This window comes from Electrona antarctica (genome assembly GCF_951216825.1).
Source record: "Electrona antarctica genome assembly, contig: scaffold_112, whole genome shotgun sequence".
Lineage (NCBI taxonomy): Eukaryota > Metazoa > Chordata > Actinopteri > Myctophiformes > Myctophidae > Electrona > Electrona antarctica.
In genome coordinates, this window is record NW_027637690.1 from 130,529 (window position 1) to 155,000 (window position 24,472).

Genomic DNA, 24,472 nt, shown 5'->3' on the forward strand with positions numbered 1-24,472 from the left:
CAGTGTGTGTCCTCTCCCTCTAGGCTAGCGGTGGGTGTACAGACTCTACTAACTCAGTGTGTGTCCTCTCCCTCTAGGCTAGCGGTGGGCCAGCCTAGCGGTGACACTCAGAGGTCAGAGGTCACACTAGGGCAGTACCTCAGACAGCTGTCCAACAACAAGAACTTCCTGTGGTTCGTCTCCATGAACCTGGTGCAGGTAAGTGTGTGTGTGTGTGTGTGTGTGTGTGTGTGTGTGTGTGTGTGTGTGTGTGCGTGCGTGCGTGTGCGTGCGTGCGTGCGGTAACGGTTTGGATAGATATCAGAATGGTCTGCGCCCTGCGGTGCCAGCCAGGCGTTTGGATAGATATCAGAATGGTCTGCGGTGCCAGCCAGGCGTTTGGATAGATATCAGAATGGTCTGCGGTGCCAGCCAGGCGTTTGGATAGATATCAGAATGGTCTGCGGTGCCAGCCAGGCGTTTGGATAGATATCAGAATGGTCTGCGGTGCCAGCCAGGCGTTTGGATAGATATCAGAATGGTCTGCGGTGCCAGCCAGGCGTTTGGATAGATATCAGAATGGTCTGCGGTGCCAGCCAGGCGTTTGGATAGATATCAGAATGGTCTGCGGTGCCAGCCAGGCGTTTGGATAGATATCAGAATGGTCTGCGGTGCCAGCCAGGCGTTTGGATAGATATCAGAATGGTCTGCGGTGCCAGCCAGGCGTTTGGATAGATATCAGAATGGTCTGCGGTGCCAGCCAGGCGTTTGGATAGATATCAGAATGGTCTGCGGTGCCAGCCAGGCGTTTGGATAGATATCAGAATGGTCTGCGCCCTGCGGTGCCAGCCAGGCGTTTGGATAGATATCAGAATGGTCTGCGGTTAGGGTTAGGGTTAGATAGATAGGGATAGATATCAGAATGGTCTGCGGTGCCAGCCAGGCGTTTGGATAGATATCAGAATGGTCTGCGGTGCCAGCCAGGCGTTTGGATAGATATCAGAATGGTCTGCGGTGCCAGCCAGGCGTTTGGATAGATATCAGAATGGTCTGCGCCCTGCGGTGAACGGCCAGCCAGGCGTTTGTAACCTGACATAATGTTCAAATAAACAGTGTCAGTTTATTTCACATTGCTAAAGTTACAACTTAACCCATTTTGACCTGAGATCAGATTCTCTAAATGTCTACATCCTGACAGTTTACTGAAAAAAGCTATGTTTCTGTCAGTCGTTATTCGATTTTTCAAAAATAGCGAACCTACAAGCTCGTAGCGCGCCACTTGGTGGCGCGCTATGAGCTTGTAGATCTGCTATTTTTCAATAGCTAAAGCATAGCATAATGCTAACACCAACAGGGGTTCCCGCCAAGAATGGGTTTTAAGGACTTTGAACACCTTTTTAACGCGGCTAAAAACACCTCTAATAAGACCCATTACTGCGTCAAAAGTAATCAACAAACTATACTATACAAATCAAGTTAAACATATTTAAAATAGCCGATCTACAAGCTCACAACGCCTCCCTCACGCTAGGATATTTTCACAATATTTATCTGTGGATCAGAGTCAAACTATCCTTCACGCCTCATTGTTGTACGTACAGTAGGAGTAACAGGGTATTGTTGTCCTTACAGTAGGAGTAACAGGGTATTGTTTTCCTTACAGTAGGAGTAACAGGGTATTGTTGTCCTTACAGTAGGAGTAACAGGGTATTGTTGTCCTTACAGTAGGAGTAACAGGGTATTGTTGTCCTTACAGTAGGAGTAACAGGGTATTGTTGTCCTTACAGTAGGAGTAACAGGGTATTGTTGTCCTTACAGTAGGAGTAACAGGGTATTGTTGTCCTTACAGTAGGAGTAACAGGGTATTGTTGTCCTTACAGTAGGAGTAACAGGGTATTGTTGTCCTTACAGTAGGAGTAACAGGGTATTGTTGTACTTACAGTAGGAGTAACAGGGTATTGTTGTCCTTACAGTAGGAGTAACAGGGTATTGTTGTCCTTACAGTAGGAGTAACAGGGTATTGTTGTACGTACAGTAGGAGTAACAGGGTATTGTTGTCCTTACAGTAGGAGTAACAGGGTATTGTTGTCCTTACAGTAGGAGTAACAGGGTATTGTTGTCCTTACAGTAGGAGTAACAGGGTATTGTTGTCCTTACAGTAGGAGTAACAGGGTATTGTTGTACGTACAGTAGGAGTAACAGGGTATTGTTGTCCTTACAGTAGGAGTAACAGGGTATTGTTGTACTTACAGTAGGAGTGAAAGGGTATTGTTGTCCTTACAGTAGGAGTAACAGGGTATTGTTGTCCTTACAGTAGGAGTAACAGGGTATTGTTGTCCTTACAGTAGGAGTAACAGGGTATTGTTGTAGGTACAGTAGGAGTAACAGGGTATTGTTGTCCTTACAGTAGGAGTAACAGGGTATTGTTGTCCTTACAGTAGGAGTAACAGGGTATTGTTGACCTTACAGTAGGAGTAACAGGGTATTGTTGTCCTTACAGTAGGAGTAACAGGGTATTGTTGTCCTTACAGTAGGAGTAACAGGGTATTGTTGTCCTTACAGTAGGAGTAACAGGGTATTGTTGTCCTTACAGTAGGAGTAACAGGGTATTGTTGTCCTTACAGTAGGAGTAACAGGGTATTGTTGTCCTTACAGTAGGAGTAACAGGGTATTGTTGTCCTTACAGTAGGAGTAACAGGGTATTGTTGTAGGTACAGTAGGAGTAACAGGGTATTGTTGTCCTTACAGTAGGAGTAACAGGGTATTGTTGTAGGTACAGTAGGAGTAACAGGGTATTGTTGTCCGTACAGTAGGAGTAACAGGGTATTGTTGTCCTTACAGTAGGAGTAACAGGGTATTGTTGTCCTTACAGTAGGAGTAACAGGGTATTGTTGTCCTTACAGTAGGAGTAACAGGGTATTGTTGTCCTTACAGTAGGAGTAACAGGGTATTGTTGTACTTACAGTAGGAGTAACAGGGTATTGTTGTCCTTACAGTAGGAGTAACAGGGTATTGTTGTCCTTACAGTAGGAGTAACAGGGTATTGTTGGCCTTACAGTAGGAGTAACAGGGTATTGTTGTCCGTACAGTAGGAGTAACAGGGTATTGTTGTCCTTACAGTAGGAGTAACAGGGTATTGTTGTCCTTACAGTAGGAGTAACAGGGTATTGTTGTCCTTACAGTAGGAGTAACAGGGTATTGTTGGCCTTACAGTAGGAGTAACAGGGTATTGTTGTCCTTACAGTAGGAGTAACAGGGTATTGTTGCCCTTACAGTAGGAGTAACAGGGTATTGTTGTACGTACAGTAGGAGTAACAGGGTATTGTTGACCTTACAGTAGGAGTAACAGGGTATTGTTGTCCTTACAGTAGGAGTAACAGGGTATTGTTGTCCTTACAGTAGGAGTAACAGGGTATTGTTGTACGTACAGTAGGAGTAACAGGGTATTGTTGTCCTTACAGTAGGAGTAAGATGAGAGAACATATTACTCCAGTTGTGGCTTCATTGCACTGGCTTCCGGTTGTTTTTAGGATTGATTTTAAAATTATTTTACTTGTTTATAAAGCTCTCAATGGTCTCGCACCTTCCTACCTACATGACTGCCTGCCTAAATATGTCCCAAACCGCCCCCTAAGGTCTTCCACTGCGGGCCTGCTCGCTTTGCCTAAAAAAAATGGCAACTAAAAAATACGGGGAAGCAGCGTTTTGCTTCTACGGGCCGACGGCGTGGAACAAACTCCCACTGTACCTTCGACAGGCAGCCTCTGTAGACATTTTTAAAGCGCAGCTCAAGACTCACTTCTACACTCTTGCTTTTAATTGATCTTTTAATTTTGGTGTTATTCATGTCCTCACTGTATTGCATTACTGCTCTTGTTTTTAATGTTTATGCCTTGCTTTTCTTTTCTTTTCTTTCTTCCTCTATTGCTCTGTAAAGCACTTTGAGCTGCATTTCATGTCATGAAAGGTGCTATACAAATAAAGTTGTATTATTATTATTATTATTAACTCTTTGAGAGTTTCAAGGATTTCTATATAGTAGGTAGACTTCTCTATGGAATAATCCCGTTTTTGAATGATTTATTGAAAATTCTCTGTTGTGAATGTGTGACAACGAAAGACCTTCAGAGAAAGCTTGACTTGTCTGCTTCCAGGAAAAAAATGAACTGAGTTGATAAAATGTTTAGTTTTTGTGTTGGAAGCCATTTAAAAGAGCCTGCATTTACACTGGGTAGTGTTTCTAGGACAACAAAAAAAGTTATGCCCGGTTGAAGTTTTATTTTCTAAATAACTTGTTTTCTGCTGGGCGTACATAGCCATGCAATATCTCATTTTAAAGGGTGAGTTGTCTAGTTCAATTCAAATTAAATAAAAAGTTTCTCACATGTACCACTGTAGATATTTTGCCATCTATAAATAGCATGGTCAGTCATGATCAATCTGACCTATCCAGCTAAAAGTCGCCATAGCTCTGAATTGGAACATCATATAAACTCAATTATTTTTTTGGGGTAAAATTAGACATTCTAACGCACATTTTGATATATACCATGTTTACATAGTCTTACCAGTACCTTGTCTATTCATGCATGTATCTCAAAAACCTGTTATGAAGAAACACAGTTTTGATAAAAAACACATCCAAGGACATTGTTTTGATATGACTTGGTGCCCATGATATGTATCAAAATATAGACTTGAATGTATACTGTATTATAAAAAAGAAATTGAGTTATTACCATCTACCGTTACAGAGTAAATCACAGTTGAAACTTGCTTAGTCATATACAATAAACCTCACAATAGTGAACAAAATAGTCATGACAGGTCTAACTCATTGTAAAAGCGTCTTTTATTTTTTACGACTACTAACATAATAAAATGATAAATATTACAGAAAATAAATAGGCCTACATACAAAACAGTTACTCCTCCCCTAGCTCTGATCCATAGCTCTAAATGCGCATCCAAATGTCCCCAAACCCAGTCCTTGACGGTGTGTGTGTGTGAGTTAACCTGACTCCGCCACTGGGTTCCCCCCTCCTGCTCCCATCTGGGAACTCTCAGGCAGACTTGATGCCCGGCCACAAAACGGCCTGGCCAATGCTAGAAGTTGCTAGAAGCTGCTGCTGATTGTGAGTAGGCTAAATTAAAAAAACACCCAAAAACTCCCCCCCCCTGAAATGAATGAATGAATGAATCTGGTTCAGTGTCGGAGAACGCCATCGCAGTCTTGACTCTTCATCCTTCTCCTCCTCCTCATCTGATGCCAGTTCTAAATATATAAAAAGAAATAAACATTTTAGCTGTAGTCAGTGCACGCTACTATTACATGGCGTTTTACCCGGCTGCTGGCGATCAAATGATTTTATTGTGCAGTGTCTTTGTGGGCCGAGTCGTGGCATGACAAATACAAATAGATGCTTGTATAAGTAGTATCACGATAAAATAATATGGCGACGTTAGAATGAAACACCAATGAGTGATCGCTGGTAATGTAGCTAGCTGCCCAGGGTATATATCCAGCACCATTGCGTCGCAATCATCCAGCAACATTGGTACTGGCTATTGCCCGGGCTTGTGGCCCGGTCAATAGCCAGTACCATTTGTGCAGTGTTTGTTAGCAACTACTACTAGCCAACAGCCAGTGGAATGTGGTGACGCGATGGTGCTGGATATACGCTGGGCAGCTACATTACCCGCGATCACTCATTGGTGGTGTCATTCTAACGTCGCCATATTATTTTATCGTGATACTAATTATACAAACATCTATTTGTATGCCACGATGCCACGATTCGGCCCACAAAGACACAGTACAATACATTAATTTGATCAGATGTTTTTGTTAGCTACGTTGATTACCTAGAGTACCGACCCTTGTTATATATTCTCCGACTATGCCTGTCATGATGACTAAACCAGTTAGATCTATCCATATATGGTTCTACCACATCTATCTGATATCAGCACTAGGTCGGCTCGGGCCAAATATAGGGATCGTCTTACTAGACATGTCATATTAGGGCATTTTCGAATACAATAACATCACCTTTTAGCGAAGGCATCAGCCTTGGTGGTAACTCCGGTGGGGAGAAGAAAAAACATTGCACACGTGTAATCGGCGAGGGTGGATGTTGCAGCCCGGCCAACGGTCTGGGACTGGAGAATGCCACTGGACACGGATGGATCATTTTTCAGATTGATTTTTTTGCGGCGACTGCAAACCTGGCTGAAAAACTCTTCCTCCTCACCTCGGAGGAGTCAACCAACCCCCCTGTTCACTGGGGGCTGGGCGTCAGTTTCCAATAGGAAAGCATACACGTGTGTCACGTGACACGGGTTTTCTGGGTAATGGAGTTGAAATATAAGCTCAGGAATTTAAACAGCGCTCCGGAGCATATTAATATGTTTAGATTAATAAAAAACGAGAAAGACGCCAATTGGCGTCATTGCTCTCGTCCGGAATGCTGATGATGACGCCAATTGGCGTCTTTCCCCTTCTAAGGGTTAAGAGAGTCATTATATATATATTATATATCTGGAAATTAGGTTAAATATTCTGGAAAAGTTCTAGAAAACCTTCTAGAATTCATTGGTAAAAATGTGTGGAACAACATATTTTCAGATGGGGGTCCGAGGCCAAATACAGATATTTCTGGGCGTCCTTGACACGAAATATTTTGAGACGCCGCTGACTTAGAAACATGAGGGTTTTTCAGAAAACTGTCAGGATTTTGAAGACATTTTGTAGAATCTTTTCTCAGGCCTGAATGTGTTAAAAAAGGGACGGTTACTCCCGAGCCATAAAACACTGATCCAGAAACAGAGATGATGTCATTTCCTCCTCCTCAGTGATGTCATTTCCTCCTCCTCAGTGATGATGTCATTTCCTCCTCCTCAGTGATGTCATTTCCTCCTCCTCAGTGTTCCACACATAGATATTAAGAAATAGATGCCTCATTTGCCGTTGCAGTTCATTGGAGCGACGTGTATCCCAATGAAGGCGGAAGTGCAGCTGAAGGCTTTTTTTTTTTTTTTAACAAATCTTTATAACAGTCATGACAATATACATTACAATACAAAACAAGACAAACAAACAAACACAAACAACAAAGTTATTAACAATACAACATCAGAGCCAGGGGGATTAGATTACTAACAGAAAACATTAAAGAGTGAACACAAAGCAACAGTTCTCCGCAGCTTAGAAGTGCTGAAGGCATTTGCTGAAGGCGACTGCGTCGCTCCCCAAGTGACGTCACTCATGTGACTCCTCCATGTCTCTCGCTGTCACTCAAGTGACTACTGGCCAATCACAGCGCGTCTTTTCCGGGACTTATGTTACGCACGCGGAAGCTTGACAAGCTTCCGCTTTGCTTCCGCTATTCTTCGCAAGGAATGTCGGGAAAATAGTGCCTTCAATTTTGACACACGCCTCAGAGCCGGAAGGGGCGTCTATGTATATATGTCTATGGTTCCACAGGCCACTCACAGCTGCTCTTCTCTCTTCCTCATTAAATAAAGCGTGGTCTTTGTCTCCCTCTGCAGGTGTTCCACTGCCACTTCAACAGCAACTTCTTCCCTCTGTTCCTGGAGCACCTTCTGTCTGACAGCATCTCTGCCTCTACTGGCTCCATTCTGCTGGGTAAGAACTGGAACACTCCCATTCTGCTGGGTAAGAACTGGAACACTCCCATTCTGCTGGGTAAGAACTGGAACACTCCCATTCTGCTGGGTAAGAACTGGAACACTCCCATTCTGCTGGGTAAGAACTGGAACACTCCCATTCTGCTGGGTAAGGAACTGGAACACTCCCATTCTTCTGGGTAAGAACTGGAACACTCCCATTCTGCTGGGTAAGAACTGGAACACTCTCATTCTGCTGGGTAAGAACTGGAACACTCCCATTCTGCTGGGTAAGAACTGGAACACTCCCATTCTGCTGAGTAAGAACTGGAACACTCCTATTCTGCTGGGTAAGGAACTGGAACACTCCCATTCTGCTGGGTAAGAACTGGAACACTCCCATCTCTGTATCTCTACACGTATCAATGCGCAGCTACTGCTGTTGTCCTGCGACGTCTCCTTATCATTCACTGAACTCAGATCCCCGTCTGAGTTCAGCGGGCCGATTATATATAATGTTTGGGGTTCTTGACATGAAATATTTTGAGAACTGCTGATATAGAAACATGTGTGTTTTTGGGTTACAGGGGTCTCCTACATCGCCCCCACCTCAATAACATGTGTTTTTGGGTTACAGGGGTCTCCTACATCACCCCCACCTCAATAACATGTGTTTTTGGGTTACAGGGGTCTCCTACATCACCCCCACCTCAATAACATGTGTTTTTGGGTTACAGGGGTCTCCTACATCACCCCCACCCCAATAACATGTGTTTTTGGGTTACAGGGGTCTCCTACATCACCCCCACCTCAATAACATGTGTTTTTGGGTTACAGGGGTCTCCTACATCACCCCCACCCCAATAACATGTGTTTTTGGGTTACAGGGGTCTCCTACATCACCCCCACCTCAATAACATGTGTTTTTGGGTTACAGGGGTCTCCTACATCACCCCCACCTCAACAACATGTGTTTTTGGGTTACAGGGGTCTCCTACATCACCCCCACCTCAATAACATGTGTTTTTGGGTTACAGGGGTCTCCTACATCACCCCCACCTCAATAACATGTGTTTTTGGGTTACAGGGGTCTCCTACATCACCCCCCACCTCAACAACATGTGTTTTTGGGTTACAGGGGTCTCCTACATCACCCCCCACCTCAACAACATGTGTTTTTGGGTTACAGGGGTCTCCTACATCACCCCCACCTCAATAACATGTGTTTTTGGGTTACAGGGGTCTCCTACATCACCCCCCACCTCAACAACATGTGTTTTTGGGTTACAGGGGTCTCCTACATCACCCCCACCTCAATAACATGTGTTTTTGGGTTACAGGGGTCACCTACATCACCCCCACCTCAATAACATGTGTTTTTGGGTTACAGGGGTCTCCTACATCGCCCCCCACCTCAATAACATGTGTTTTTGGGTTACAGGGGTCTCCTACATCGCCCCCCACCTCAATAACATGTGTTTTTGGGTTACAGGGGTCTCCTACATCGCCCCCCACCTCAATAACATGTGTTTTTGGGTTACAGGGGTCTCCTACATCACCCCCACCTCAATAACATGTGTTTTTGGGTTACAGGGGTCTCCTACATCACCCCCACCTCAATAACATGTGTTTTTGGGTTACAGGGGTCTCCTACATCGCCCCCCCTCAATAACATGTGTTTTTGGGTTACAGGGGTCTCCTACATCGCCCCCACCTCAATAACATGTGTTTTTGGGTTACAGGGGTCTCCTACATCGCCCCCACCTCAATAACATGTGTTTTTGGGTTACAGGGGTCTCCTACATCGCCCCCCACCTCAACAACATGTGTTTTTGGGTTACAGGGGTCTCCTACATCACCCCCACCTCAATAACATGTGTTTTTGGGTTACAGGGGTCTCCTACATCGCCCCCCACCTCAACAACATGTACTTCCTGACCCTGTGCCAGCGCTACGGGGTGTACCAGGTGATCCGCTGGCTGTTCGTCCTCAAACTGGGCCTCAGCGTGGCCATGATGCTGGCCGGGGCGGACCACACGTTCCTGCTGTGTGTGTTCATCGCCAGGTAGGGGCACGCACGCACGCACGCACGCACGCACGCACGCACGCACGCACGCACGCACGCACGCACGCACGCACGCACGCACGCACACAACGCAGCACAACGCACGCACGCACGCAAGCACGCACACAACGCAGCACAATGCACACACACACACACACGGCACGCACGCACACAACGCAGCACAACGCACACACACACACACACGGCACGCACGCACACAACGCAGCACAACGCAGCACAACGCACACACACACACACACGGCACGCACGCACACAACGCAGTGCAACGCACGCACGGCACGGTACTCACGCACGCACATAGGAACTAGTTTTGCTGCTCATAAATGTGACCGTTTCGGACCGAGGCTAAAATTTTAATTTTGTCATGTCATGTGACATGAAAGCAGGGAATCATAGCTTCAAATTGACATTGGTTGTTCAGTTTGACCCACCAGTTTTGGAGTAATGTCTTGCAGAGAAACAGCGAGTTGAGAAAACAGGCTTGAAAAAGGTTCACTTCTGTGGACTCTAACATTACACCTATAGCTACATGTTTAAGCATTTATTTTATATTTACATGTCTTCTGTGGACTCTAACATTACACCTAGCTACATGTTTAAGCATTTATTTCATATTTACATGTCTTCTGTGGTCTCTAACATTACACCTATAGCTACATGTTTAAGCATTTATTTCATATTTACATGTCTTCTGTGGTCTCTAACATTACACCTAGCTACATGTTTAAGCATTTATTTCATATTTACATGTCTTCTGTGGTCTCTAACATTACACCTAGCTACATGTTTAAGCATTTATTTCATATTTACATGTCTTCTGTGGACTCTAACATTACACCTATAGCTACATGTTTAAGCATTTATATCATATTTACATGTCTTCTGTGGACTCTAACATTACACCTATAGCTACATGTTTAAGCATTTATTTCATATTTACATGTCTTCTGTGGACTCTAACATTACACCTAGCTACATGTTTAAGCATTTATATCATATTTACATGTCTTCTGTGGACTCTAACATTACACCTATAGCTACATGTTTAAGCATTTATTTCATATTTACATGTCTTCTGTGGACTCTAACATTACACCTAGCTACATGTTTAAGCATTTATTTCATATTTACATGTCTTCTGTGGTCTCTAACATTACACCTATAGCTACATGTTTAAGCATGTATTTCATATTTACATGTCTTCTGTGGACTCTAACATTACACCTAGCTACATGTTTAAGCATTTATTTCATATTTACATGTCTTCTGTGGACTCTAACATTACACCTATAGCTACATGTTTAAGCATTTATTTCATATTTACATGTCTTCTGTGGACTCTAACATTACACCTAGCTACATGTTTAAGCATTTATTTCATATTTACATGTCTTCTGTGGACTCTAACATTACACCTAGCTACATGTTTAAGCATTTATTTCATATTTACATGTCTTCTGTGGTCTCTAACATTACACCTATAGCTACATGTTTAAGCATTTATTTCATATTTACATGTCTTCTGTGGACTCTAACATTACACCTAGCTACATGTTTAAGCATTTATTCCAGACATGCTCTAGTATGTGAAGAGTCTTATTCCAGACATGCTCTAGTATGTGAAGAGTCTTATTCCAGACATGCTCTAGTATGTGAAGAGTCTTATTCCAGACATGCTCTAGTATGTGAAGAGTCTTATTCCAGACATGCTCTAGTATGTGAAGAGTCTTATTCCAGACATGCTCTAGTATGTGAAGAGTCTTATTCCAGACATGCTCTAGTATGTGAAGAGTCTTATTCCAGACATGCTCTAGTATGTGAAGAGTCTTATTCCAGACATGCTCTAGTATGTGAAGAGTCTTATTCCAGACATGCTCTAGTATGTGAAGAGTCTTATTCCAGACATGCTCTAGTATGTGAAGAGTCTTATTTCAGACATGCTCTAGTATGTGAAGAGTCTTCCTGTGATATTAACGCATTTTTGATTAAAAAAAAATCTGGAGGCTGCACGATGGCAGCCCCTCAGTCAAATCTGGTCACAAATGATACGTTAAAGTAGCAGGAATTATGTTTACCCATTCTGACCTGAGATCAGATTCTATAAATGTCTTCTACATCCTGACAGTTTTCTGAAAAAGCTATGTTTCTATGTCAGTCGTTCTTTGATTTTTCAAAAAATAGCAGACCTACGAGCTCATAGCGTAACCATTTGGTTAACACTCCCAAAGTTAAATTCCTGTGTCGATCGGCCAATCGGCACGCAGCGCAAACAAAGGGACTTGTTGTTTTATCAACGCTGACCTCCGTGAGGTGAAGCGACTGGAAACAAATATATACCCCCCCCTCCCAGTGAGCTGTGGCGTTCCACAAGGAAGCATACTAGGGGCTCTACTGTTCCTAATATATGTAAACGACATGACTTCAGCTTGTGACTGCAACTTGTTCCTGTTCGCAGATGACTCGGCACTGCTGGTCTCGGACAGGAACAAACTGCAGGTTGAAAATGCCCTCAGCTCTGAACTCGGTAGAATCTGCACCTGGCTCGCTGATAACAAACTATCCTTACACCTGGGAAAAACTGAATCCATTCTCTTTGGATCTAATAGTAATCTCAGCAAGGCAAATGGCTTCTTGGTTAGAGTGGGTGACAATGTTATCACACGTAAAGATGAAATTACCTACCTAGGTTCCATCCTGGAGGCTAATCTTTCCGGTGATAAAATGGTGGTACGTCATCAAAAAAGTCAACCAAAGAACAAGATTCCTTTACAGGGTCTCCTCACTGGTCAACAAAAACACCTTGAAGACCTTAACAGGAGCCCTTGTACAGGGTTTCTTCGACTATGCATGCACCTCCTGGTACCACAGCACCTCAAAGGCCCTTAAAACCAGGCTCCAGACTTCCCAAAACAAACTGGTCAGGCTACTACTTGGCCTCACCCCCCGAACCCACCTCACCCCTGCCCACTTTGACAGGCTGGAATGGCTTAGGGTCGACGACAGAGTACAGCACCTTGCAATGGGTCTGGTCCACAAGATTCGCTACACCACCAAGATAATAATGAATTAATGTTAACGAAGTCCACACCCACAACACCAGAGGGAGTGCAACGAACCATGTACAACCCAGATTCGGCACAAACAAGGGACTAAATTAATTTCGCTCCTATGCCACCAAAATGTGGAACGCCCTACCAACAGTCATTAAGACATGCAAATCCCTTGACTCCTTCAAAAATGCTCTCAAAGGGCCCCTACGGACGGCTGCAATTCGAACCTGCCCCCCCCCCCCCTTTTCCCCCTCACTGTTTCTTTTCCCTTTTTACCTCCTTTATGATGAATTCCTGTTTTGACTACATAGTTGTGTATATTCGTACGTCTCTAAATGTTTTGATGAATTGAACAAGGTGGACCCTCTTGTAAACAAGTGTAATGCTTTATGGTGTCGTCCACTCACAGTTAACCCATTTTGGGCGGGAACCCCTTTTGGTGTTTTAAACATTATGTTATAATTTAGCTATTGAAAAATAGCAGATCTACAAGCTCATAGCGCGCCACCGAGTGGCGCGCTATGAGCTTGTAGGTCTGCTATTTTTGAAAAATCGTGAAAATATTTATTTCAGAAAACTGGAGGATTTAGAAGATTTTTTTTAAATGTTGAGGTCAGGCCTAAATGGGATAGTCTTTGTATTGAGTTGTACTTGAAATGTCTGTAATTCTAAAACTGTTAATAAATCAATCAATGAATCTCTCTCTCCCTCAGTAACCCAGTGTCTCTCTCCCTCAGTAACCCAGTGTCTCTCTCCCTCAGTAACCGGGTGTTTACGGAGGGAACCTGTAAGCTGCTGAACCTGGTGATCTCAGACCTGGTGGACGAGGACCTGGTTCTGAACCGCCGGCCTCAGGCCGCCTCGGCTCTGCTGTTCGGCATGGTGGCGCTGGGGACCAAGCCGGGCCAGACCCTGGCCCCTCTCATAGGGACCTGGCTGCTCTGTGCATACACAGGTAAAATACTGACACCTGGTGGCTGCTCTGTGCATACACAGGTAATGTGTTCTACCAGGGGTGCGCAACACTCGCTCCAGAGGGCCACTATAGTTCCACACTCGCTCCAGAGGGCCACTATAGTTCCACACTCACTCCAGAGGGCCACTATAGTTCCACACTCACTCCAGAGGGCCACTATAGTTCCACACTCACTCCAGAGGGCCACTATAGTTCCACACTCACTCCAGAGGGCCACAATAGTTCCACACTCACTCCAGAGGGCCACTATAGTTCCACACTCACTCCAGAGGGTCACTATAGTTCCACACTCACTCCAGAGGGCCACTATAGTTCCACACTCACTCCAGAGGGCCACTATAGTTCCAAACTCGCTCCAGAGGGCCACTATAGTTCCACACTCGCTCCAGAGGGCCACTATAGTTCCACACTCGCTCCAGAGGGCCACTATAGTTCCACACTCGCTCCAGAGGGCCACTATAGTTCCACACTCACTCCAGAGGGCCACTATAGTTCCACACTCACTCCAGAGGGCCACTATAGTTCCACACTCACTCCAGAGGGCCACTATTGTTCCACACTCACTCCAGAGGGCCACTATAGTTCCACACTCACTCCAGAGGGCCACTATAGTTCCACACTCACTCCAGAGGGCCACAATAGTTCCACACTCACTCCAGAGGGCCACTATAGTTCCACACTCACTCCAGAGGGCCACTATAGTTCCACACTCACTCCAGAGGGCCACAATAGTTCCACACTCACTCCAGAGGGCCACTATAGTTCCACACTCGCTCCAGAGGGCCACAATAGTTCCACACTCGCTCCAGAGGGCCACTATAGTTCCACACTCGCTCCAGAGGGCCACTATAGTTCCACACTCGCTCCAGAGGGGCACTATAGTTCCACACTCGCTCCAGAGGGGCACTATAGTTCCACACTCGCTCCAGAGGGCCACTATAGTTCCACACTCGCTCCAGAGGGCCACTATAGTTCCACACTCGCTCCAGAGGGCCACTATAGTTCCACACTCGCTCCAGAGGGCCACTATAGTTCCACACTCGCTCCAGAGGGCCACTATAGTTCCACACTCGCTCCAGAGGGCCACTATAGTTCCACACTCGCTCCAGAGGGCCACTATAGTTCCACACTCGCTCCAGAGGGCCACTATAGTTCCACACTCGCTCCAGAGGGCCACTATAGTTCCACACTCGCTCCAGAGGGCCACTATAGTTCCACACTCGCTCCAGAGGGCCACTATAGTTCCACACTCGCTCCAGAGGGCCACTATAGTTCCACACTCGCTCCAGAGCGCCACTATAGTTCCACACTCGCTCCAGAGGGCCACTATAGTTCCACACTCGCTCCAGAGGGCCACTATAGTTCCACACTCGCTCCAGAGGGCCACTATAGTTCCACACCTCCAGAGGGCCACTATAGTTCCACACTCGCTCCAGAGGGGCCACTATAGTTCCACACTCACTCCAGAGGGCCACTATAGTTCCACACTCACTCCAGAGGGCCACTATAGTTCCACACTCACTCCAGAGGGACACTATAGTTCCACACTCACTCCAGAGGGACACTATAGTTCCACACTCACTCCAGAGGGCCGCTATAGTTCCACACTCGCTCCAGAGGGGCCGCTATAGTTCCACACTCACTCCAGAGGGCCACTATAGTTCCACACTCACTCCAGAGGGACACTATAGTTCCACACTCACTTCAGAGGGACACAATAGTTCCACACTCACTCCAGAGGGCCACTATAGTTCCACACTCACTCCAGAGGGCCACTATAGTTCCACACTCACTCCAGAGGGCCACTATAGTTCCACACTCACTCCAGAGGGCCACAATAGTTCCACACTCACTCCAGAGGGACGCTATAGTTCCACACTCGCTCCAGAGGGCCGCTATAGTTCCACACTCGCTCCAGAGGGGCCACTATAGTTCCACACTCACTCCAGAGGGACACTATAGTTCCACACTCACTTCAGAGGGACACAATAGTTCCACACTCACTCCAGAGGGCCACTATAGTTCCACACTCACTCCAGAGGGCCACTATAGTTCCACACTCACTCCAGAGGGTCACTATAGTTCCACACTCACTCCAGAGGGCCACTATAGTTCCACACTCACTCCAGAGGGCCACTATAGTTCCACACTCACTCCAAAGGGCCACTATAGTTCCACACTCGCTCCAGAGGGCCACTATAGTTCCACACTCGCTCCAGAGGGGCCACTATAGTTCCACACTCGCTCCAGAGTGCCACTATAGTTCCACACTCACTCCAGAGGGCCACTATAGTTCCACACTCACTCCAGAGGGCCACTATAGTTCCACACTCACTCCAGAGGGCCACTATAGTTCCACACTCACTCCAGAGGGCCACTATAGTTCCACACTCACTCCAGAGGGGCCACTATAGTTCCACACTCGCTCCAGAGGGCCACTATAGTTCCACACTCACTCCAGAGGGCCACTATAGTTCCACACTCACTCCAGAGGGCCACTATAGTTCCACACTCACTCCAGAGGGCCACTATAGTTCCACACTCACTCCAGAGGGCCACTATAGTTCCACACTCGCTCCAGAGGGCCACTATAGTTCCACACTCGCTCCAGAGGGCCACTATAGTTCCACACTCGCTCCAGAGGGCCACTATAGTTCCACACTCGCTCCAGAGGGCCACTATAGTTCCACACTCGCTCCAGAGGGCCACTATAGTTCCACACTCGCTCCAGAGGGCCACTATAGTTCCACACTCGCTCCAGAGGGCCTTTATAGTTCCACACTCACTCCAGAGGGCCGCTATAGTTCCACACTCACTCCATAGGGCCGCTATAGTTCCACACTCGCTCCAGAGGGCCACTATAGTTCCACACTCGCTCCAGAGGGCCACTATAGTTCCACACTCGCTCCAGAGGGACACTATAGTTCCACACTCGCTCCAGAGGGCCACTATAGTTCCACACTCACTCCAGAGGGGCCACTATAGTTCCACACTCACTCCAGAGGGCCACTATAGTTCCACACTCACTCCAGAGGGCCACTATAGTTCCACACTCACTCCAGAGGGACACTATAGTTCCACACTCGCTCCAGAGGGCCACTATAGTTCCACACTCACTCCAGAGGGGCCACTATAGTTCCACACTCACTCCAGAGGGGCCACTATAGTTCCACACTCACTCCAGAGGGCCACTATAGTTCCACACTCACTCCAGAGGGCCACTATAGTTCCACACTCACTCCAGAGAGCCGCTATAGTTCCACACTCGCTCCAGAGGGGCCACTATAGTTCCACACTCGCTCCAGAGGGCCACTATAGTTCCACACTCGCTCCAGAGGGCCACTATAGTTCCACACTCACTCCAGAGGGCCGCTATAGTTCCACACTCACTCCAGAGGGCCACTATAGTTCCACACTCACTCCAGAGGGCCGCTATAGTTCCACACTCACTCCAGAGGGCCACTATAGTTCCACACTCACTCCAGAGGGCCGCTATAGTTCCACACTCACTCCAGAGGGCCACTATAGTTCCACACTCACTCCAGAGGGCCACTATAGTTCCACACTCACTCCAGAGGGCCACTATAGTTCCACACTCACTCCAGAGGGCCACTATAGTTCCACACTCACTCCAGAGGGCCACTACAGTTCCACACTCACTCCAGAGGGCCACTATAGTTCCACACTCACTCCAGAGGGCCACTACAGTTCCACACTCACTCCAGAGGGCCACTATAGTTCCACACTCACTCCAGAGGGCCACTATAGTTCCACACTCACTCCAGAGGGTCACTATAGTTCCACACTCACTCCAGAGGGCCACTATAGTTCCACACTCACTCCAGAGGGTCACTATAGTTCCACACTCACTCCAGAGGGCCACTATAGTTCCACACTCACTCCAGAGGGCCACTATAGTTCCACACTCACTCCAGAGGGCCACTATAGTTCCACACTCACTCCAGAGGGCCACTATAGTTCCACACTCACTCCAGAGGGCCACTATAGTTCCACACTCACTCCAGAGGGCCACTACAGTTCCACACTCACTCCAGAGGGCCACTATAGTTCCACACTCACTCCAGAGGGCCACTCAAAACGCGTCGCAGTGCGACACGTTTTGGAGCTTGTAGATCCGCTATTTTTGCTATATTTGAATTGAAATCATAATGTTTTTGTTTTTTTAGCTATTTCTGAATTGGAATCCTGAGAAGTAACACGTTTATTTAATTTCAAATGCATTTAGTTATAGGTTACTAATGTTAACTTAATGCATTTAGTTATAGGTTACTAATGTTAACTTTTTGAACCCAAATGCAAATACGTTGGACATAAAAGGTCTTATTTAAGTCAGACCGTAATATACACATGGTTAGATTTGTTTGGGAATGTCTGGAACGGCACGTTGTCTGATAAGGCCTTTTGTGCCGTTATTACACAACTGTCTGGGGTGTTTAGTTCATATAGACTTAAAGCGGATAAGACTTGAGCCGAAAGCTGAACTAGGGGTAAATGGAAGGCCAGCGGGCGACACGACTAATATGGTTTTATCAGGGACCGTCTTGTGTTTGGTCGAGGCCCCTAAAGCTCTAGGCCTCCTATTGGCTCTCTCAGGGACCGTCTTGTGTTTGGTCGAGGCCCCTAAAGCTCTAGGCCTCCTATTGGCTCTCTCAGGGACCGTCTTGTGTTTGGTCGAGGCCCCTAAAGCTGTAGGCCTCCTATTGGCTCTCTCAGGGACCGTCTTGTGTTTGGTCGAGGCCCCTAAAGCTGTAGGCCTCCTATTGGCTCTCTCAGGGACCGTCTTGTGTTTGGTCGAGGCCCCTAAAGCTGTAGGCCTCCTATTGGCTCTCTCAGGGACCGTCTTGTGTTTGGTCGAGGCCCCTAAAGCTGTAGGCCTCCTATTGGCTCTCTCAGGGACCGTCTTGTGTTTGGTCGAGGCCCCTAAAGCTCTAGGCCTCCTATTGGCTCTCTCAGGGACCGTCTTGTGTTTGGTCGAGGCCCCTAAAGCTGTAGGCCTCCTATTGGCTCTCTCAGGGACCGTCTTGTGTTTGGTCGAGGCCCCTAAAGCTGTAGGCCTCCTATTGGCTCTCTCAGGGACCGTCTTGTGTTTGGTCGAGGCCCCTAAAGCTCTAGGCCTCCTATTGGCTCTCTCAGGGACCGTCTTGTGTTTGGTCGAGGCCCCTAAAGCTCTAGGCCTCCTATTGGCTCTCTCAGGGACCGTCTTGTGTTTGGTCGAGGCCCCTAAAGCTCTAGGCCTCCTATTGGCTCTCTCAGGGACCGTCTTGTGTTTGGTCGAGGCCCCTAAAGCTCTAGGCCTCCTATTGGCTCTCTCAGGGACCGTCTTGTGTTTGGTCGAGGCCCCTAAAGCTCTAGGCCTCCTATTGGCTCTCTCAGGGACCGTCTTGTGTTTGGTCGAGGCCCCTAAAGCTCTAGGCCTCCTATTGGCTCTCTCAGGGACCGTCTTGTGTTTGGTCGAGGCCCCTAAAGCTCTAGGCCTCCTATTGGCTCTCTCAGGGACCGTCTTGTGTTTGGTCGAGGCCCCTAAAGCTCTAGGCCTCCTATTGGCTCTCTCAGGGACCGTCTTGTGTTTGGTCGAGGCCCCTAAAGCTGTAGGCCTCCTATTGGCTCTCTCAGGGACCGTCTTGTGTTTGGTCGAGGCCCCTAAAGCTCTAGGCCTCCTATTGGCTCTCTCAGGGACCGTCTTGTGTTTGGTCGAGGCCCCTAAAGCTCTAGGCCTCCTATTGGCTCTCTCAGGGACCGTCTTGTGTTTGGTCGAGGCCCCTAAAGCTGTAGGCCTCCTATTGGCTCTCTCAGGGACCGTCTTGTGTTTGGTCGAGGCCCCTAAAGCTCTAGGCCTCCTATTGGCTCTCTCAGGGACCGTCTTGTGTTTGGTCGAGGCCCCTAAAGCTCTAGGCCTCCTATTGGCTCTCTCAGGGACCGTCTTGTGTTTGGTCGAGGCGTTTGGTCGAGGCCCCTAAAGCTCTAGGCCTCCTATTGGCTCTCTCAAACAGGGTTGTTTTTGGCAGCAACATTAGATTTTAGTTTTAGTTCATAGTCTCTTGAATAGTTTTAGTTTTAGTCACATTTTATTCACCTGGAATGTTTTAGTGTTTAGTCTAGTTTTAGTCGACTGAATGCCATAAGATTTTAGTCGACTAAATCTGCATTGCTTGCTGCGTTGATTTAGTGGAATAAAATGTATTTTGGCCGAAAAATCGAAGAACGAGACATAGAAACATAGCTTTTACAGAAAACTGTCAGGATGTAGAAGACATTTTTAGAATCTGATCTCAGGTCAAAATGGGTTAATCTGTCCCCCCCCTCCTCTCTCCAGGATATGACATCTTCGAGAGGAACGACCCAGTGAAGGCGGCGGCGGCGGCTCTGGCCCCTGCCCCTCCCCCAGCGGTGTTGTCCGGCCCGCTAGGCGGCGCCCCTCCCCCCCTGCGCCTGGGCTGTTTCTACATGCTGGTGTGCGTGCCCATCACGTGCGCTCTGCTGCAGCTGGCCGCGTGGCAGCGCTTCACGCTGCACGGCCGCCGGCTGCACCTCGTTAAGACCCAGCGGACCTCCCAGCAGCAGCAGGGGGCGCCAGAGCTCCCCGGCGACGCACAGGGGGAAGGCGGGGACGCTGCCACTACTCACCTTCTGGACGTCAAGGCTGTGTGAAGTACCCTCTGTTCTCCACCGGGGGGTGGGGGGGGGGTGCTATACAGCTCCCCGTCGACGCACAGAGAGGGCGTCACCTCCATCCGTTCTCCACAGGGGGGCGGGGGGGGGGTGCTATACAGCTCCCCGTCGACGCACAGAGAGGGCGTCACCTCCATCCGTTCTCCACAGGGGGGCGTCACCTCCATCCGTTCTCCACAGGGGGGCGCCACAGTGTGTTATTATCAGTGGTGGAAAGGAAGAACTTAAGTGCCGAGTCATCGTGGAGATTTTTTGTCACGGGATTTTTTTTAACTGTTCCCTTTTTTTTAAATTATTATATTAAAACGCATTTTTTAAATGAATGACGATAGCGGATCTACAAGCTCATCATGTCGGCTATTTTCACTGCTTTAGTTTCATTTACGAAAGAAAACGTTAAAAAACTAAAGTTGGAACTCTGAGGTTTCTAAAGGAAAAATACTTGATATGAAAAAAACATTAAAAATAAATAAACAATAGGACACCTACAGTACAAGAGTGAGCTTGTAGATCTGCTATTTTTGAATCGACACGGACGGCTTGACTGCTTCAAGTATTTTTTTGATGCTGTAAATCTACAAAGTAAGACGTATAAAGTGTAGGAAAATGTCCATATAAGGACAGACGGTGCCTGAGGAGTACTAACGAGTACTATAGACCAATAACAGTCTAACTCCAAATTAACACGAGGCCCGCCACAAACGAGGAACACGAGGGTGTAAATTAGTACCCTAGGGTAACCAGGGTTTACATTCTTTAATCCAAGTTTTAATCTGATCGTATCGTATGCTATGTTGCTATCCGCATCAACACAGACTGGGACACTGGCCGCGGCCATTTTGAAGATGCGCGCGCATCCACTTGCATTGTAACCCCTTTCCAACGGCCTGTAGCAGGCGCTGTGATACTCAACGGCCTGTAGGAGGCGCTGTGATACTCAACGGCCTGTAGGAGGCGCTGTGATACTCAACGGCCTGTAGCAGGCGCTGTGATACTCAACGGCCTGTAGCAGGCGCTGTGATACTCAACGGCCTGTAGGAGGCACTGTGATACTCAACGGCCTGTAGCAGGCGCTGTGATACTCAACGGCCTGTAGGAGGCACTGTGATACTCAACGGCCTGTAGCAGGCGCTGTGATACTCAACGGCCTGTAGGAGGCACTGTGATACTCAACGGCCTGTAGCAGGCGCTGTGATACTCAACGGCCTGTAGGAGGCGCTGTGATACTCAACGGCCTGTAGGAGGCACTGTGATACTCAACGGCCTGTAGCAGGCGCTGTGATACTCAACGGCCTGTAGGAGGCGCTGTGATACTCAACGGCCTGTAGGAGGCACTGTGATACTCAACGGCCTGTAGCAGGCGCTGTGATACTCAACGGCCTGTAGGAGGCGCTGTGATACTCAACGGCCTGTAGGAGGCACTGTGATACTCAACGGCCTGTAGCAGGCGCTGTGATACTCAACGGCCTGTAGGAGGCGCTGTGATACTCGCGGTCCGCTTTTTCCACCGCCGAGCGAGACCACAACAACCGGTGATGATACCACACACAGCAGTTTGTCACAGGAACATGATGTCATCATGATGACATCATGATGACATCATGACACCACACACAGCAGTTTGTCACAGGAACATCATGACATCATGATGACATCATGACACCACACACAGCAGTTTGTCACAGGAACATGATGACATCATGATGACATCATGACACCACACACAGCAGTTTGTCACAGGAACATGCCATTACGGATATTTGGCTCTTCAAAGTAAGTGTTACGCGCGATAAAACCTTGGCAATAGGCTAGCGAGGGATTAATTAATGCTGGCGGGAAATGGGCTAATTATCCATAATGTATAAATGGTGGATAAGGGGTCAGGACAACGAGGCCTTTTCGTGGAGGGGTCAGAATAACATTCGGACTTAAAACTGTTAAATTCGTCTGTAGTACTTTAGTCCTGAGTACTCAAATGTACTTGGTTACATTCCACCCTACCCTGCTCCCCCCCCCCCCCCCCCCCCCCCCCCCCCCCTCCCCCCCCCCACCCCCCCACACCCTCCCCCCCCCAGCCCCCCCCCCCCCCCTCCCCCCCCCCCCCCCTGTCCCCCCACCCCCACACTGCCCCCCCCCCCCTCCCCCCCACTGCGCCCTCTAGCTGAATAAGAGGGAGTTGCACGACACCACTGTGTTTCCATAAACCAAATAGACATGATGAATCTCCCAGTGGGAACATTACACTTTTGGAAACAGAAAACAAAATCTGCCTTACTTTGATATATATATATAAAAATAAAAAGTATATTTATATATGAACTGATGACCAAATAATGCTGAACCAATCACGCTCTTGGATGTAACGAGGACCAAGCTATCAAGGTTTTATTTTTATTTTTATGAGGGGTCAAAGGTGATCCGGCATGCTTAAGAACTTTTTATTATTACTGTTTTTTTGTTTGTTTTCCTGGGGTGGAAGCATTTTAACATTTTCTGTCAGATAATGGATTATAGGCTATATTTCTGTTATATAGAATGGATTATAGGCTATATTTCTGTCATATAGAATGGATTTTAAGCTATATTTCTGTTTATATAGAATGGATTATAGGGGCTCTATCTTGCACCACTCTTATCCCTAAACGTATTTGCCATTTTTTACTATTTTGAAAAAATTTTTTAAAATAGTTCAACTAGCCAATCTACATCGAGACATTGTGAGCTTGTAGATCGGCTATTTGAACTATTTGGGGCGGGAACCCCGTTTGGGTGTTTTAAGCATTGTTACACTTTAGCTATTGAAAAATAGCAGATCTACAAGCTCATAGTAGGTCTGCTATTTTTGAAAAATCCTGAAAATGTGCCTCAAATCTTTGAATATATATTATTACAGAGTTTCAGTTTTTAACTTAAATCTTTGCTTCTGGGGGGGTCCCTGGAACAACATATTTTCAGATGGGGGGCGGAGGCATATTACATATAATTTTTGGGCTCCTTGACATGAAATATTGAGAACGACTGATATAGAAACATGAGGTTTTTCAGAAAAAAAATACATTTTAAAAAGACATTTATTTTTATTTCGACGTCAGGCCTAAATGGGTTAAAATGTTTTTTTAAATTGTGAAAAATGGCTAATTAGTTTAGGAATAAGGGTTGAGGTGTGGCGCAAGATATAGCCCTATATTTCTGTCGGTATGGATCATAGGCTATATTTCTGCCATAGAGAACGGATCATTTGGATCATAACATTTCTAACATGACTGAAAAAACTGGAAAGAAAACACATCCTTGCACAAAAGAAACTGCCATTTTGTCTTGAAGTGTCTTAACGTGTTGGGTTGTGACATCGCAGCGTAACGGTGTTCTCTACAAAGTTTACTTTCTTATCCTCCTAGAACAAAACAAGTATTTTTTCTTCAGATTACCGTAGCCTATGTGTGAGGAATGTAACATTCTTTCACCTCATTGTTGAGATTTATCAAGCAGGATATAAATGTACTGTTTGTGCCATTGTGTCTTTTTGACATTTCGCTCAATAAAAAAATAAAACATTCCACAGCTTTGTTCCTTTTGTGTGTGAACTGGGAAGGACTTCCCGTTGCAGTCAGAACTGCAGCATCACTCCCAATCTTCCGCCGTAGTCTGAAAACCCACCTTTTCAGACTCCATCATGGCCCTTAGATAGCACTTTATGTAGACTTGGATAACATTTATACAGACTTATAGCATGTTACGTAGACACTAGAATTGCATTGTATATAGTCACAGAACATATGTATAGTATAGTATATATGTATAGTTCATATGTATGGTTTCATTATATAGATATTCCACTGTTACGTTCTTAGCTTACGCATGTTTCATGATAACTACTTGTTATGTATATGATGTGTTGCCATGCTTTTTGTTCTTGCTTAATGTAAGTCGCTCTGGATTAAGAGCGTCTGATAAATGCCTAAATTGTAAATTGATTTATTCAGGTGGATTCCGGGGCGCCCGCTGGCCTAGCGGTCCAGGCGCATCATGCCACAACGTTGCAAGGCTCTGGGCCTGACAGCG

The 24,472-nt window shown here is 46.7% G+C and overlaps 1 protein-coding gene across 1 annotated transcript in view; it reads left to right on the top strand.

Moving 5' to 3' along the window:
• The window catches only part of mfsd13a (major facilitator superfamily domain containing 13A), a 46,857-nt gene extending 24,431 nt beyond the window's left edge, over positions 1–22,426 (top strand). Inside the window, exons 7-11 of the mRNA XM_079531102.1 lie at positions 78–198; positions 7,531–7,627; positions 9,502–9,673; positions 13,506–13,699; positions 20,055–22,426. Coding sequence (XP_079387228.1) covers positions 78–198; positions 7,531–7,627; positions 9,502–9,673; positions 13,506–13,699; positions 20,055–20,389 — 919 coding nt within the window. The 3' untranslated portion in view covers positions 20,390–22,426. The remainder of the gene's footprint in view (positions 1–77; positions 199–7,530; positions 7,628–9,501; positions 9,674–13,505; positions 13,700–20,054) is intronic.
• Positions 22,427–24,472: the final 2,046 nt, after the last annotated feature.